General features: G+C 43.5%; 6 protein-coding genes across 6 annotated transcripts; 2 read left to right on the forward strand and 4 right to left on the reverse strand.

Moving 5' to 3' along the window:
* Positions 1 to 44: 44 nt before the first annotated feature.
* On the reverse strand, positions 45 to 2,261 carry PUMCH_002070 (uncharacterized protein; the record flags this gene model as incomplete). The annotated part of the gene is made up of 1 exon (XM_063021092.1): positions 45 to 2,261. The coding sequence occupies one exon, from the start codon at positions 2,259 to 2,261 to the stop codon at positions 45 to 47; it is 2,217 nt and encodes a 738-aa protein (XP_062877162.1).
* A 605-nt stretch (positions 2,262 to 2,866) lies between these two features.
* On the reverse strand, positions 2,867 to 5,176 carry PUMCH_002071 (uncharacterized protein; the record flags this gene model as incomplete). Its single annotated transcript, XM_063021093.1, has 1 exon — positions 2,867 to 5,176. The coding sequence occupies one exon, from the start codon at positions 5,174 to 5,176 to the stop codon at positions 2,867 to 2,869; it is 2,310 nt and encodes a 769-aa protein (XP_062877163.1).
* A 2,070-nt stretch (positions 5,177 to 7,246) lies between these two features.
* Positions 7,247 to 9,808, reverse strand: PUMCH_002072 (uncharacterized protein; the record flags this gene model as incomplete). Its single annotated transcript, XM_063021094.1, has 1 exon — positions 7,247 to 9,808. The coding sequence occupies one exon, from the start codon at positions 9,806 to 9,808 to the stop codon at positions 7,247 to 7,249; it is 2,562 nt and encodes an 853-aa protein (XP_062877164.1).
* A 2,106-nt stretch (positions 9,809 to 11,914) lies between these two features.
* Positions 11,915 to 13,186, forward strand: PUMCH_002073 (uncharacterized protein; the record flags this gene model as incomplete). Its single annotated transcript, XM_063021095.1, has 1 exon — positions 11,915 to 13,186. One exon carries the CDS (start codon positions 11,915 to 11,917, stop codon positions 13,184 to 13,186), a length of 1,272 nt encoding a protein of 423 aa, XP_062877165.1.
* A 1,063-nt stretch (positions 13,187 to 14,249) lies between these two features.
* On the reverse strand, positions 14,250 to 15,362 carry PUMCH_002074 (uncharacterized protein; the record flags this gene model as incomplete). The annotated part of the gene is made up of 1 exon (XM_063021096.1): positions 14,250 to 15,362. The coding sequence occupies one exon, from the start codon at positions 15,360 to 15,362 to the stop codon at positions 14,250 to 14,252; it is 1,113 nt and encodes a 370-aa protein (XP_062877166.1).
* Positions 15,363 to 16,104: 742 nt separating this feature from the next.
* On the forward strand, positions 16,105 to 17,361 carry PUMCH_002075 (uncharacterized protein; the record flags this gene model as incomplete). Its single annotated transcript, XM_063021097.1, has 1 exon — positions 16,105 to 17,361. The coding sequence occupies one exon, from the start codon at positions 16,105 to 16,107 to the stop codon at positions 17,359 to 17,361; it is 1,257 nt and encodes a 418-aa protein (XP_062877167.1).
* Positions 17,362 to 17,503: the final 142 nt, after the last annotated feature.

Below are 17,503 nucleotides of genomic sequence, written 5' to 3' on the forward strand. Positions count from 1 at the left end.
CCTAATGAGTAGCAGTAGTATTATAATGTACTCATTGAAGGATATTAGGTCACACCAGGAGGAGCTGGAGACCAGTCTAAAGAAGGATACTTTAAAACACCAGTCTGAGTATAGTCGCCATATTTTCTCTGCTTGTTAGAATATCTTGCAAGTCTCACAAACAAAGTGATATCTTCTGAGTCCTCTGAGCGGCCATCCATAGCCATTGAAACTAATTTTCTCAAATGCTCATTCTTGTCAATAATATCGGTGATGTTAACATTTCCGATATCTAATCCTCTGAATCGTTCGATATCATTCACAAGAAGAGAAACCTCGGTGTATCGGTCGACATCCTCTAAAGCCTCATTGTATGAAGAGTTGTCGGGACGCCGCCAGTAGAGTACACCTTTATCATTTTCAACCACCAAGGGTGCCAAAATCTGTCCAATTGGCTCACCTCGCAATAGCGAGAAGTCAGTCTCGGCTATTGAGGCATATCCCCATCTGGCAACACCAGATAAGAATAGGCCAAGAAGCAATCCTTGAAACACATAAGCTGTCCAGCCTCGTGTTGAACATCCAGGTATAAGGAGAAGTGCGAATATATAATGATGAATTCGGAGCGTGAGTCCAGGTAATGACCCAAGAATTATCAATAGTCCACTGAGAATGGCATATACCTTTAAGAATCGCCACAAGCGGCCCAGGAGCCAGAGATAATATGCCTGGGCGGCTATGCAAACCAACGTAATGGTTCCCAATACATACATAACAAGCAATGCGCCGGGCATGTTTTGAAGGTCGTGGAGAGTGAGTCGATCAATTGGTAGTCTATCGTAAGTCATGTTATTGAGGACGCCCAGCCAAAACAACGGATACCATAGGATTAATCTTAGCACTGGAGAACACTCTGGAATATCTTTAGCTTGATTCAATTCTAAGTTTTCTTCAGTGGTGTTATGGCTTTCAGTTGTTGTAGCTCTCTCCTCTGTTAAAAATGTTCGTTTAACACTGATCACCCAAAGAACATAAAGCACGAAGCAGGTTGGCAAAAATCTCTCAAGACTTACAGAGATGAGATCGTATAGAGTTTCTGGGTCTTGCGGATCAACAAGAACTGGAGGGTCCGTGGCTAACGAAATTGTCCAATAGCCAACAACAGACATGATCCAGTAAAATGCTGCACCCGAAGCAAAAAAAACGACAGGAATTCCCATGCAAATATTGAATATCATCACAACAATACGTGGGTCCTTACATGGACCAACAATTTCCGGTAGTTTGGTGAAAATGAAAGATTTGGGAAAGAACGAGCTGAAGCCAATCGAGTCGAATACGCCATACCGACCAGTTGCAGGTTCAAAAGAGTTCTGAGGCCCACTCAGATACGATGCTTTTGCACACCCACCATAAAATGGTGAAACTATTCCAGCATGTACAGCTGCGCCGCAAGGGAAAGAGTCTGCTCTATAGGGCCGTGACAACACATCTGGATTCTCGTCATCATCAACACCGCCACCACCGATATAAAACCCCCTGTATTTAAGGATTTGATCGCCAACAGGTCTCAGTGAGTAAAGCCACAGACCACGATCGCATAGCGCAGGGCAACGGAAGATGACATCCAGGTCCTGACCGAACGTGGGACAGAAACGAGCATCCATGCCACAAGCTGCATTTTTTCCTTTCCAAAAATCGCTCACTTGCCCGCAAGTAAGCGAGATCACTGGCACTCCCTCAACTTTGGGAGGCATTGTGAAGTATGGAATCATGGCTCTGGTCCAGATGTAGATCCATGCCATCATATACAAGGAGAGAATGAGTACTCGGTAGGGCCGCGAAATAACTTTTCGAAGTTTCTTTGGAAGCATCTCAATACCAATCAACCATTTGATTGGTTTTGGCGCCGGATCCTGTTCTGTCTCAGGCCCAGTCCAAATGGCAACCGCAAAGCGTCTGCAACGCATCAGCAACAGTAGTAGAACCTTAGAAGCATCTTGAGAGAGGGCAAACCGCTGCGAATTTTTTCCAGCTGAGTTCAGTTCCAAATTCGCATTATCCTCAGAATCCAAAATTTGCGCTCCCTCGTACTCGCCAGGACTTGAAGTATTTTCGTCCCCGGGTATGTCATTTAGGTCACTTGAACTGCCATTAGGAAGCAATGGCTGTGAAAAGCTAGTTGTAGAGGATATCGCACTATCAAATGGTGACTCAGACTCATCCCGGCTCATATTGTACCTCAGCAGTGCTCTGTAGAAGAAAAAATCAGGGTCTGTCATAGTGAAACATTCGGTTAGACTTAATAAGCATCCGGATGGTGTGCACAAGGGCTAATGTGAATTCTGGAAAAGAGCCGATCCGGTGCGATAAGCATGTTGTATGCAGATTAGCGCAGGTCTGACAGAGTGCACTAAAGCCAAGAGAATTGGGAAACACAATATGCCTAAGGGGAGACATACATACGGAAATAAGACCTATTTCTCTGGTTTTTTGTTCAAATTATTTTCGAATCCGGGTGATTCATTAGCATCTCAAATTACACTCTTTGTGTTTTGGTTTAATTTTCCGCAGTGTAGCCGGAATACTACCCGATTGAACCAAAAGCCGCTTGCTGATGGCGCTGTGAAATCGCGGTAAATAATTGCACCGGTTTTCAAAGAAGATTTTTCTTTTCTTCGCTCTAATTAGACAAAGCTACTCAAATGCCAAACAATTTATAATCTATAGAATCTATATGTTCGGACATAGTGTGATTGACTAAAACCAAAAGTGCAAGAAAATACATTGTATCGGCAATAGTATTGCTTTCAAAAATTTGATCGTTGATTCGTGATATTAAACAATTTGAGCATTTACATAAACTATTCACAGGTGCCCACATACATTACCAAGTGCTTGGTCCAAAGGATTGTCCCTCTTGTAAGACATATGACCAGGTCTCGATGTTCGTGTCAAGAGTTGAGTTCACGACATCATTTCCCCACCAAGCTGGGAAGTTGGTGTTGGTCAACTGCAAACACAAGAAAATAATCAAAGTGGAATAAGCAAGACCGATGTCCAAACCGGCAGAAAGGGAGTAGTTATACTTAAAGTACCAGTGAGTCCACTTTCTCTTAACAAACCAGCCGAAGAACAAGCCAACTGCGCAATAGTTGGCGTAGTTGTATGGTGTTGCTGGTGGGATGTATCCGGTACCAGAGAAGAAAACAGGCCAGTTCAACCATCTGATTTTGGAGTTTGGCCACTTTTTCAAAATAGCCCAATTGACGACTGGCAAAAGGCCTAAGAGAAAGAAATAAAGGGTGGAATTATACAAGGAACCATGACTGAACATTCTTGATGGGCCAATAGCTCCCCAAATCAAGGAGGCACTGAAGAAAACTCTACCATTAGGACAAGTGTAACCAGAGCTTTGATGAGGTGAACAAAGGTTGTCGATGGCACCGTAGGCCCATCTCATGACACCAATCTGCACCAAACTTCCCCAGATTGTTGCAAGCATCTGAGCCCAGAAAAGAAGACGAGGGTCAATCTTCATGTAGTGGCCCAACTTCATGTCTTGGGCAAACGAAACGGCTTGACTGTTAGTGATGTAACCAAATGTCTTGAAGAACATCATAGCCAAAGGCTTACCTGGAACCATGTAACCAATGATAAACTCAGTGACAACATTCAATCCGACGGAAATATTAGTCAAAGAGAAAATGATACCGACAGGTAACAAAAAGATGATTGCAATTGCGAGCGCAACAAACAAAGACCAAACGGGCATCTCTGTGCTCCATACTCTGATAGTCACGATCGACAATGCCAAAGAAACGAGGAAGACAACTCCGTACCACCATTCTGGGATGTTTTTATAGTTTTGTCTCATCAAGCGCAAGTGCACATCTGGTTTCTCCTTTTGCATCACCTGTTGATAGATGTCCTTACTATGGAAGCAAATAGTGTGGGCCAAAGTGGCAATGATTGCGGCAAAAGACAATCCATAAGAGATAGCAAATGTTGAAGAAATGAACAAAGGCGAGTACTCTTTGTATGCCTGTTCATCGAAGGTCAAGGTCTTTTTGTTGACGATCTTGGAGACATTGTAACTCTGTTGGTATCTGTCATATGATCCACTGGCTGAAAATGGCAAGTACTTCGAATACCAAGTGTTGGTCCAGTACACTGCAGGAACAACACCCCAAAAGATGACAATAATCGATACAGCGATGGTTGCAATGGCCGATGCAGGTGGAATCAAAGGCGAACCGATGTAACCTGCGATTTGGTTCCAGTCAAAGGTGATTGGCATGAGTCCCATACCGGATGAAGCACCAAAGATTTGATTCACCACGGTGTTGTTGGGTGCAATCCAAGTTGGCCATGCGAAGTAAGACAAGGCGGTGAAGATATAGTTTGGAAAGAAGTTCCAGCAGAAGTAAGAGATAGCCACTATGCCGAAGAAAGCAAATCTGGAGATTTTCCAGTTTCCGACTTTATGGTTCTCATTGATGTGAATATTGGTCAAGAAAGTTGCAGTGACCAAGTTAGCTGGCCAAATGGCAGATGGCGCATCGACCAAAACCTTACGTGCCAAGCCAGCAAGTGAGAAACCAATGACTTGGGTAGATAAGATGGCGCAGATAGCAAATCCAACTCCAAAATCGGAGTTGTAGAATCTGTTCTGAGCTGTGAGAATATCGGTGGCATAAGCAGCTCCACCTCCGAAAGACACAGATCCCATAATGGTGATGATGGTGTGCTCCTTCAAGTTGAATGGACCGGGATTCAAAGGCAATCCGAAGATACTGACATTGGGGACAGCAAATTCCCATGCCTTACCGAGGGGGTATGCGATGATGGAGGTGACATAAGTTGTGATCGAGAAGGATGGGGAATGGAAACTGAACAAAGTGTTCATACCACAGCCCAACGTGGTCAAAATGAAACCCAAGACCCACATACGAATGGTGTTCTGTGGAATTTCTGGGTCATCGGTGGGCGGAACCGAAGCTCTAACCTCTGGATATGGGGAGTCATCTTCGACTAGGATACCAGCATAGTCGTCATGAGTGATCTTGGCGGCTATTGCCTCATCGACTGGGTCAAACTCTTGCGACTGCACTACCGAAAGCCCTTCGACGACATCGTCTCCGGAGTTTTTCTTTTCAAGATCGGATTCCCGAAAAAAACTTTTTATCTTGGACATTTTGTGAAATTCAAGTTATGATAATAGCCGCTGAGGAGCCAAGAACACTACCAAATAAATAAAGTGGATTGGGATCTATGGAGTCTTTGGGCTCGAGGGTCGAAATTTTTACAATAGATTTTTCCTCGATAACGGCAACAAGATCATTTATATACATTTCATCGGGTGCCATTTGTGGAGCTTCATCAGGTCATTAGGTGCCCTGGCCAAACAGAACGACAATGTATGTGCACTTCTCCACCAGTGCAGGATGCATGGTTACAACCTGGGATATTTGGTTCCAAAAAGCGGAGAACGACCAAAAGAGACTAAAAGTGGCCCTAAGATAGAACTGCGTTCTGATAACTTCAAACAAAAAACTGCTTTCTCCAACAATTCTATCTTCTATTGTCCTACTGTCGATGTGGTGCGCAAAAGATCAAGCCAGACTCAACCTGAGTCATCTAGGTCATGGAACTCGAGCGGCGGCACTCTTTTACTCATCGATATGGAAACCATTGGCTAAATGGACATGCGGCTCCATATTCTGACATGGAGCTCTTATCAATTTACCGAAGACTGTGTGTCGCAAGCAATGCACAGAGGGCTAATGGGCTATCCCGTCTTCGTTCTCAGGGCCAAATGCCGGATACTACGTTTCTCCTGCAGAAGTGAGAAATGCATCCCTAACGCTAACGACTTTAGATGTACGCTTCTATCTTCTATTCTGAACTCCATCAATTGTGTTGCAGGCGATACCTCAGTATCTCGTGAGGTGAGGAATGTCATAATTTGCGTTGCAGAAAGCCTCCGGTTTCGGGATTCCTTCTACGCCCTTTGGTTGTGCGGCACCCCGACCTGTCAGAGCTACACACAGGCACCTACTTAGTTTAGCCCGACTAGTGTCTCTGTCACCCTAACGGCTCAGGAACGAAGCTGCGCGCCGCAAACTCCCCTCATCAGGATAATCAAAGAGACCTAGAAAAGTTTTAAGGGGGGCTTGATTACTCGAAGCGACTAATTTCACTTGAGCCTCAAGCCGCAACGAAAATCTGAGGCGCGATATCGGCTAATTTGCGCAACCTCTACAAAATACCCGAACCGAGCCTCATGCGCAGGGATGTTCTCAATTTTTCAGAGTTCGAAAGAGAGACACTTGCTCCATTGGGGTAATTAATGGTCGATGTTCGATTTGATGGATAACGGAAAATCTTGACTATTCTAAAGCGAAATTTTGTTTCTACGGTGAAGTATTTCCTCCTTCTTCTATCATGATTTAGGTCACAAGAGTGAGTCTCGGAAGCTTCAATTTTCCGCTTCGAAGGCGCACATCCCCAAATGTACAAAGAATTATTGCCTTGATCATGTGTTTGGTAGAATCTTTTTCTAACCAGGCGCCGTACGGGTTTAAATGCCCCTTCGGCGTGTGGCATTCATGTGTCGAGTATTTCTTGTTTTGTATGCGTTAGGTCCGAGGTGCAGCAGCGGTATACAGTTTCCACACCTGGGTTGTACGGCAACAACCGATGCCTTCACTTCTGATTTAAAATCTGGAATCAAGATTGGTCTCATATGCCTATCTGACATTCCCAAATAGTATTGATCTTCGATAATGTCACATGAATAGATAAGGGGAAGCCTATGTTGCAATGAAATAGTTCTGAAGACCTCCTCCTCCTCTCAATTGTGACATTGTTGGTAGGAGATAAGATTCAAGATGAGGTATATCTTGATTTCTCACTTCGTTAAAAAATTGCTCACTGTTCAAAATTTGAGCTTGAACCTACTCAATTTTCTCAATTTTCCAAAGGTAACGGCTAATTCATGAATGAAGTATGCACCAATTTTTTTTACAGTTTGTAATCAATTTCTGCGAAGTTGCAACTCAGTATGTTCAAGAATGACTACATGCTCGTCCTTCACGATTTTCGCTACTGAGCTGAGGCCAGATTATCGAGAGACATGTGAACATTCGAAACATTGATGAAGTTACACAACTACATTTCTCTTTCTTTTTCACTTAAATTACTATTTCTTTAACATTATATAAAAACCGATCCTTAACAAAAATGAAGAACAGCCGTCAACCACTTAACCGGAACACATAGTGCACGATTCGGGATTGTTAATGGCGCATGCAATCGCTGCGGAGCTGAAAATGTCACCGTCTTTTTGCTCACCTTCCTTGTTCTCAGAAAGCTGCAATTCGTTCAAAGAACTCTCCAAAGAGGTTGGATCAGTAGACAATGCTCTTGCCTCAACTTGAGGCGAAGCATAGTTTGGCGACGAAGTCCCGCTTCTGGTCGACGTTTTGGCCACGTACTTTCTTTGGATGAGTTTGTCAAGAGATGCTATGCTCTTTCCTGCTGCGTCGACAGAGTTTTGGTCAACAGTGAACTGGATGGCGGCAGCGGCGGCCTGTGTTCTTAAATAGTACATACCAGTCTTCAATCCCTTCTTCCATCCATAGAAATGCATGGAGGTCAATTTACCCATTGTAGGATCCTTGATGTGGATGTTCAATGATTGGGACTGGTCGATGAAGGCGGCTCTGTCAGCGGCCATGTCAATGATATGCTTTTGAGAAATCTCCCAAACGGTCTTGTACAATGCCTTGATCTCATCTGGAACATTTGGCAAAGATTGAATGGAGCCATTGTTGGCAATGATGTTGTTCTTCATGGCGTCGTTCCAAATACCCAAGTCAACCAAATCCTTCAACATGTGAGGGTTGACGATTTGGAACTCACCAGCAAGAACTCTTCTAGAGTAGATGTTAGAAGTGTAAGGCTCGAAACATTCGTTGTTACCCAAGATTTGGGAAGTAGAGGCAGTGGGCATTGGAGCCACAAGCAAAGAGTTTCTAAGACCATGCTTAGCCAAGTTTTGCTTCAAGGTGTCCCAGTCCCACAATTCAGATGGCTTTCTGTCCCACAAGTCGTATTGCAACAAACCCTGAGAAGCTGGAGAACCTTCGTAAGACTCATAAGGTCCTTCCTCAGCGGCGAGCTCAATGGAAGACTCGACAGCAGCATGATAAATGGTCTCGAAAATTTGAATGTTCAATTCCTTAGCTTCTTGGGAGTCAAATGGTAATCTTAATGCCATGAAAGTGTCGGCAAGACCTTGCACACCAAGGGCAATTGGTCTGTTACGCATGTTGGATCTCTTTGCCTCTGGAACGGGATAGAAGTTACGGTCAATGATTCTGTTCAAGTTTCTAGTAACGACTTTGGTAACCTCGTGCAATTTCTCAAAGTCATACGAGGAAGTAGTAGCAGTCTTTTCGAGGAAAGATGGCAAAGCAATGGAAGCCAAGTTACAAACAGCAACTTCATCAGGAGAAGAGTATTCGACAATTTCACAACACAAGTTAGAGGACTTGATGATACCCAAGTTCTTCTGGTTTGTCTTTTTGTTACAAGCATCCTTGTACAACATGAAAGGAGTACCAGTCTCGGTTTGTGCCTCCAAAATAGCATACCAAAGCTTTTGAGCCTTGACAACAGTGACACCCTTACCCTCTCTCTCGTACTTTTCGTATAACTCCTCAAACTCGTCACCGTAACAATCACTCAAACCAGGAACCTCGTTAGGAGAGAACAAAGTCCAGTCAGCATTTTGCTCGACTCTCTTCATGAACAAATCGGCAATCCAAAGAGCTGGGAACAAGTCTCTTGCTCTGATTTCTTCTTTACCGTGGTTCTTTCTGATGTCAATGAAGTCGAAAATGTCAGCGTGCCATGGTTCCAAGTAGAGAGCAAAAGCACCAGGTCTCTTATTACCACCTTGGTCAACGTAACGAGCGGTGTTGTTGAACACACGCACCATTGGGATAATACCATTGGAGGTACCATTAGTACCAGCAATGTAAGAACCAGTAGCTCTGATATTGTGGATGTGTAAACCGATACCACCAGCACTCTTGGAGATCAAAGCACAGGTCTTCAAAGTGTCATAGATACCTTCAATGGAGTCATCTTTCATGGCCACGAGGAAACAAGAAGACATCTGTGGAGAAGGAGTACCAGCGTTGAACAAGGTTGGGGAACCGTGAGTGAAGTATCTTTGCGACATCAAGTTGTATGTTTCAATGACGCGCTCAATGTCACTGCCATGAATACCAACGGCAACTCTCATGAGCAAATGTTGAGGTCTCTCGGCGACTTTGCCATTGACACGAAGTAAGTAAGATCTCTCCAAGGTCTTGAAACCGAAGTAATTGTAGTTGAAGTCACGGTCGTAGACAATAGCAGAGTTCAACTCGTCAGCGTTCTTACAGATGATGTCGTAAGTTTCCTGAGAGATCATGGGGGCGTGGTTGCCGGTCTTTGGGTTGATGTACTCAAACAAGATTTTAGCAACCTGGGAGAATTGCTTGGTGGTCTGTTTGTGCAAGTTAGACACAGCAATTCTGGCAGCCAAAATTGCGTAGTCGGGGTGGATGGTAGTCATGTAGGCAGCAGTTTCAGCGGCCAAGTTGTCCAACTCGATGGTGTTCACACCCTGGTAGACACCAGAGATAACTCTTTGAGTAACCGCCACACAATCAACGTGGTCACTGTCGAGACCGTAGCACAATCGCTGGATTCTGGCAGTGATTTTGTCGAACCGCACTGGCTCTTTGCGGCCATCTCTTTTAAACACGAACATCACGGATATGAGAAAGCTTGTACCGTTTCGAGGAAAAAAGAGGAGAGAGAAAAATTGGCGCGTGTCCCTCTTATATAACTAAGCGAAGACCATAACAACGCGCGTTCATTGATCCGCCACACACGCGAGCTTTCCGCCATAGACGCGAGCTTTCCGTCACACACGCGCTCGCGGTGCAGGAGACGCGTCCAAAACCTGTGAGTTAGCACGACTTTGCTCCCGATCTCGCACTGAATGTTAGGGTTTGGGGCCAGCTTATTAATAAAATGCGTTTATAGAAAATGCACTAGATGAAGGATATCCATATTGGGTATATTCATAACAGATTTAATATGTTTTGAGATAAATAAAGGCTTTTGCAACTAAGAATTGTACAATGTCATTGTAGCTAAAACAAGAGAGGTGGACGTCACTACATCATTGTTGCCCATTATCGCTGCATGATTGCCTCTTGGTCAGATGTAAGAAGTAGCAATTGCTAGATGCATCTCTCTTATTCAATTAAATTACTTGGGGGTGATGGAGTCTTTACAATAGAATAGCCAATCGGTGACTATAGTTGAAGTTTGAACTGTTTATGTTTATATGTGAATGATGTTTTTTTGACAATTGGAAATGCTCGTTTTTATTCATGTACATTTGTCAAGCTTTCAACTATATTCAAACAGTTCATGGGCAAATAGAAGATGTTTCTGCTGTATATCACGCAAACTGATTTTAAGATTAATTCACGTAAGCGATTCTTTGTTTTTCACTCCATAGAGATTTACTCTTCACCAAGATTTATAAACCTACGGTTAATTTAAGTTTGATATCTCAACTGTCAAAATCGGGCAGTTTTCCAAATCGATGGTGAGTCTTGAGGAACATGCGGGCATGAAACGATACCAAGACCTCGCTAATAGAAGAATTTAATGAATGAAGTATCATCAGTGATTAGTTCACCTCACTAATCACTATATCAAATTTCTATACCTAGATAAACAGTTAAGCATTATATAGGGTCCTTCAGATTGGTAATAATGGAGCATAAGCTAAAAGATAGTTGAGAACTAGTTCCATAAAAGAGATCAAATTGAGCTAATTTTTTTCTTACTTATTTTATTTGAATTGTTCAACACCCCGAATTACCCCAGCATGTTTTGCTGCATTTGACGGAGCACAAACCAAATCCTACTGCGAGAAATCATTGCATAATTGAAGAATTGCGAGATTCGAAGCATCTTTGATATAGAAGCGGATTTTTTTGAGTGTCCGTATTTTATTAATTTACATTTCTTCACTAATTATTTTACTCTTTTTTTTCACATTGAATACCCTCGGGGCGGGTAACAGCCATCTCACGAACATATTTAAAGAGACAAATTCGCTTCGCTTACAACCACATTGAAACCTTCGCGACTGTCTGGAGATGGTCCCGTAGATTTTAAATAGTATGTGCCTACCAAAATTACTGTGATGACCACTGTCGCCCCAGACGGAGGCTCCTCTTCAGGACTATGACCGATTCGACTTAGCCAAACACTGAAAATTCTGATAGTAATATTTATTCTCTCTTTTGAGCTTCAACTAACATCAGCAGAACATTGAGTTGATTCTCTAGTGGCTAGTGATGTTTTCCATGCTAATCATGATCACCTATGATTAAAAAACTTACACGATCTTCGTGTCTGAAGCCTTATCTCTCTCTGTAATCGTAAAATTTGTAAATCGCTGAAAATTATCACGTATTAGCGGATGTTCCACCTTATCAATATTCCGCTGGTATGTCTTAGCTTTAAGTGTTGATCTATTATCTATTCAGATGGCCCACCGCCGTTTGAATGCAAAAAGATTCACCACCGGAGTATTTTTTGATGTATCATGTTCGTTCAGACGAAGTATAGTCAAAACACCTGCTCTATGTGTGCTGACGTATCTACCTTACAAGAGACGACAATGTTGAGGTATACGATGAGTGGTTCAATTTTTGAACCTCGTCTCTCTGTAGTATAATTCGCAGCCATTGATTCCTTATCTGTATTTGCTTGGTGTACATTCCACTTTTCGCCGAGACTACCTTCTTTGTATACGTGTGTTCTGCACCCCATCAACTACCCTACCATAATGGCCAAACTCGCCGAAACATCGCTAAACGAGGTGCTACCTTTGCCCTTTCGGGTGGCTCTTCTATTTCAATTGGGAGTCCATCTTTGGTATGCCATGGTCTGGGTATGCTATCGTGTGTATGATGTCAACTGTCTAGCCCTTTTAGACCTCTCATACTCGAGCCACAACTATGCCCTAGACGGACAAAACACAGGCCTTGTGTATGGTGAGCTGGCGACCATCATTCCTGCTGAACTCAAGGAAAACCTGTCTCTTCTACTAGGCATCAAGGCGACCGGATCGAAACTATTCTCTGCACTTGCATTCTCATTGGTGTGCTATTGGCTATGCAAGGCAGTGATTTCTCCTGATTTCTTTTTATTCGCGCCAATTGTGAACCTTCTTTTCCTTTTCATTACCGTGTATTCGTTTTATGTCGTGTTTCGTCCCGGAAAGACCATTGGACAGCAAAGAGTTCACAGCTCTATCAAGCGTATCTTGATTGGCAACATCAACTCGGCTACGATGCGCACAAATGACATTTTCTTCTCTGATACACTCACATCTTACGCTAAAGTGCTCAATGATCTAATGTGCTTTATTTGGATCACTTTTGTCACATCAGATTCGCTGTACAATACCCGTGTTGAAGCGCTTGTGTTGGCCTTTCCACAGCTCGTGAGAATGAAGCAGTGTTACTATGAATACAAAGTTTGCAATCAAAGGCAACAATTATTTAACTTTTTCAAGTACGCCGCACTGCTTGGACCCATTTTGGTGAACATGTTGATCAAATTGAATATGCTGAGACTTGCATCCACGGGTGAGACAACCACAGACAGTCTCGACAGGCTAAACAATTGGTGGTATATTTCATCGACAGTCAGCTCTCTATATCTGTTCGTCTGGGACGTCCGTATGGACTGGGGCTACGGCTTGTTTGAATTTTACAAGTCTAGAAGACATTACGAACCTCTTCGTGCGGGACGTCTTGTATTTGGACGCCGTGCCATTTACTTCTTTATCATTTTCATTGACTTCGTGTTGCGGTTCATTTGGTTCTTCAAGATGTTTGTCATTGTTGAAACAGAGATCGAGCTCGGGCTTAGACATCGTGTGGGAAATTTTCTTTTCGGATACAACTTCCTACTGCTTGGGTATCTAATTTTAGAGACTTTGGAAATTTTCCGGAGATGGCTCTGGTGCTTCTTGAAATGGGAGCACGACTTATCGAAACTTCAGCCAAAGGACGCAGAAGCCATACAATTAAGTGATTTGAAGTCGGGGTAAAATAATTTATAGATTCAATGTAGACATTCAATTCTCAAACTGAGTGTCACGTAACAGGCTTGAGACGATTGTCTAGCCGAAGAGTGTTCAAGTAGATACTAATGACAAGCAATAAATTGTCTAGAAATGTTAAAAATAATGGAAGGTCACAGGGTTATAGCAGTTTCAGTTGTAAATCCATGATCATTTGCTCATTCAGATATTTGTGGAAAGATGCCCATTGCATTCCCAAATCGTCTCCATTCAAGTGACAACCAGGGCATATCATTGTCGCGATCCAAACCTGAATCATGAGGTTGACTCGATCAACTTGCTGAAAGCTTTCGGCCAACAAAAAGCCTAGTTCAGACCAACCGTAGCACTCCCTGCGCTGAAGTTGACTGAGCCCACCTAATACTGAATTAAGTCAGAATCTACGGTACTTTTTCTACAAAGGTATTCGAATATGCGTTTATTTTATAATGTAGTATGAATTTGCTAGTTCTTGTCCAACCATTGTTGGGCACCCTCTCTCCAGGCCAAGTCAGCCTTAGGACTGATTCTATTCTCAGAAGCCCACTTGTACTTGATGGGGGATTTGAGCCATGCGTAGATGAGCACGACGGAGCCCATCGCACTCATCGCGTAGATGTTGATCTTTGGGGCGTGTGCCATTTTGTTGTTGACAGTAGTGACAAAAGCTGAAGATGTGGTTGGTGGAGTAAGGCTCTGGGTGCAGGCCTAGGCTAGACATCGAGAGCACGAATAAAATGAAAGTGACAAACCAATAAGTGATTTTTTTGTAAATATGTCAAAACGAAAACCTTTCAAATTATTTCTTGACTTTTGAATAGAGATGGAGGCTGCCATTTGCGCTTCTATTACGAGATAGTTTTTAAGTCAGACAGGGGTATCATAGTGATATGAGCAAAATTCAAATCAGCTATGTAATACAATCTGGAAATTGCAAAGATCTGTCCTGAAAGTGACTACACTTTCTTCATACAACGGATTTGTTCTATTTGTACATTAAGTCTACAATACAGCTACCTTCTAAAGCCAATACGATTGCCTCGTATATAAATTAATCAGAGTCCGAAATGAACTTTGAAATCGAGCCTTTGAAAGTCTCAAGAGCAAGTGCCGCGTTTCCAGAGACAATAGACTCGCGTGCAAGTTCGACACCCTCCTCCCATGTCTCACAGAGGCCCGCCACGACTGCCACTGCAGCCGAGTTCATGAGGATGTAGTCAATTAATGGGTGCAGATCCTTCTTTTTCACCTCATACAACGGAAGGTCTTGGTGCAAGATATGAAGCAATACCTCGGCGTTTTCTTGTGGAGTGCCACTTCTGACAGCATCCAAGCTATGTTGGCCTAATTTAAAATCGCTAGGACTAATCGTAAACTTAGTGATCTCACCCTCTGGTGAAATGTTCCAACATTTGGTGGAACCAATGGGAGAGATCTCGTCAAGCCCCACCTCTCCAAATACAACCATTGTTCTTACAGGCACCGGAGAGGTTTTAGCCAACTCTGCAGAAGCTTTTGCGTAAGACTCTCCCAATTCTTCGGAGTAGACACCGAGAATACGGGCTCTAATTGGAATTGGGTTCAAAAGCGGTCCGAGGATGTTGAAAATGGTAGGCACACCTAGTTGGGCTCTAATGGCCGCCACTTTAGCCATGCCGGGGTGAAATGCTGGTGCGAAGAGAAAGCAGAATGGCGAAGAGGCTACGATTTCGGGAGTAGTGGTCTTGTTGACCACAGACAAGTCAAGGCCAAGACACTTGAGCAAATCGCCCGAACCCGACTTGGACGTAGACGCTTTTCCTCCGTGCTTGCAGACTTTGAGGCCCATACCTGCGGCAACAATGGCAGCAGTAGTGCTCACGTTAAAGGTATCTTGACCATCACCTCCAGTGCCGACTATATCAATATATCCCTTTGGGTCCACAAGAGCGGGAGGGATAATATCAGAGAACTCCAAGATGGTTTGGGCAGCAGCAGCAATGAATTCAGGCTGATGATCCAAGCCTCTGAGTCTCAACGCAGTAAGAAATGCTGCTGTCTGAACGTCCAGCGGTATGTCTCTGAAGATCGCTCTAAGAACAAGAGATAAATCATTCGGGGTGAGGTTTGGGCGCTGTAGGAAAAGCGACTTGATGTATGGTGTTAGAACATTTTTCTTCTCCATGGTGAGTAGTGGGTAAGTGAGTAATTGACGGGCTAATTTGAGATCGGGTTACAGGTGAGTCAATGTTGGTATAATTCTTGGGCCAAAAAGAAGACACTTCTAGTGAAATTTGGAAATATTCAGATTGGATAGGGCATAAATTTTTGATCTTTGATATTTCTAAATTTGTTTCTTGAACTGCGTCTTATACTTCCTTCCTTTTCTCTAGGTCTAGGGGACTTCTATGAGGCCGCAGACCCTGAATCAGTGAAGATTAACCTTGGATTGATTAGTTATTTTCAATTTTTTGAATATGCTCCAAGTGAATTCAATGATGGCTGACGATCAACATCAGCGATTACAGCACTCATGGTTGGCAGGGCTATCGAATGCTCCATCCCCCGATCTTGCACAATCTAAATTTCTACATTTTTGGTAGTACTAAACTTCCAACTAAAGCGATTGGTACTGCGTGATAGGCTTTTTGCCTAGTGGGCCAGGTCTTTATGGACAACCATTCGTACGCCTCCCTATCATTCGTGGCATAAAACCTTTACCTGTTTTGAACCAAAAAAAGAATAGAATATGACTGTTTAAACCGATGCCAATCTAAAGTGCAATATTTTTGGTACCAGAGCAGAATTCGTTCTCTCGCTTAATGTTTTGAGCATTCATGCCCAAAGCAAAAGCAATAGAATTCGGGTTCCAAACAATTAATATACAATAAAACTCTCACTTATAAAAATATCTTTACTCTATATCAATGATTTCATACATCAATTACTTCGTTTCATACACCAATACTCCAGGGTCGTGCCGAACCCCAAACCTCAGGAAAGTTTTTCAGATACAGACACTCCAAAAGCTAGAAATCCGCAGTTTCCCCTTCACAACACCCAACATAGCACCGGTAATGTTGCGGCTATTACTTAGAAACTCGCGTCTCGCCCCAAGAAGGCTTCCAGCCACAACACGTATTACCGTGGCTTCATATAACACTGCCCAACTCGATACCTCTCTTGGTCCAAAATACGATAGTATTACCGACTATGGCTCCTACAGAAACAGTGTTTTCACGCATAGATTGCCTGAATCTACCGCACTGCAGTCGCCTCAGTTGGCAGCCTTGCATTCTCGTTTGAGATTGCCCCAAGAGTACACATTCTCCACGTTATCCCAGGCGCTTAACATGGATAAGTTCGGTGGGTTGGCTAACAACTTCGGTCTCAGCACTTTGGGTAAAACTTTCCTTTCATACTATATCTCGGAGCACTTGCTCTTGAAATACCCACGTCTTCCCATGCCAGTGCACAATGCTGCCGTGGATGCCTACATGGGAGTCGAGGTCTTAGCTGAAATCGGTAGATCGTGGGGAATTGAGGTGGACCGCTCTTCCAAATTGGACAAGGCATTGGCTAAGGAACCAGAGTTCTTGCAGTATGGCCGCTTGAGATATCTTTCCGAGAGATCGAAGGAGCTCAAGGCCGAGGAGACTGGCGTGCACGAGTTGTCTGCCGAAGAGCTCCAAACCATGAACAACAGTACTCATCAGTTCGTGCACAGAGAGACCGAGGCATTTGCTTCTTCTGTGAGAGCTATCATCGGTGGTATTTACACCCACTGCGGCGAAGAGGCCACCAAGACTTTTATTCACAGCCACATTTTGTCGCGCAAGGTGCCTTTGCAAGAGATGTTCCAATTCAGCAGACCTACCATGGAGTTGGCTAGAGTTTGTGAGAAGTTGGGTCTTGAAGACCCCCTTGAAATACGACTCATAGCCGAGACCGGTCGTTTGTCATCGCATGCCATCTTCATGGCTGGAGCTTTCGTAGGCAAGGAGAAGTTGGGCGAGGGTGTTGGGTCTTCCTTAGGCGAAGCCAAGACCAGAGCCGTGGTGAATGCATTGATTTCATACTACATGTACTCTCCAATCAGCGCCGAGGGTACTGAGATCAAGTTGCCCAGCGAGGAGAAGTACCAATTCGAGGGTATTGTGGGAACCGGTGACGTTGCTATATAATCTTGTACATAATACGATAATTCATGTGGTTGGAGCGTTATTGGTGTTTGCGTTGATATGTATCACTTCGAGCTAGATCCTCGAGGTAAGTTAAATTTTTTTACTTTCATCAAAAACAGAACCCCTAAGCTTTGTTTGGCTT

The sequence above is a fragment of the Australozyma saopauloensis genome, chromosome 2 (assembly GCF_035610405.1).
Source record: "Australozyma saopauloensis chromosome 2, complete sequence".
Classification (NCBI taxonomy): Eukaryota; Fungi; Ascomycota; class Pichiomycetes; order Serinales; family Metschnikowiaceae; genus Australozyma; species Australozyma saopauloensis.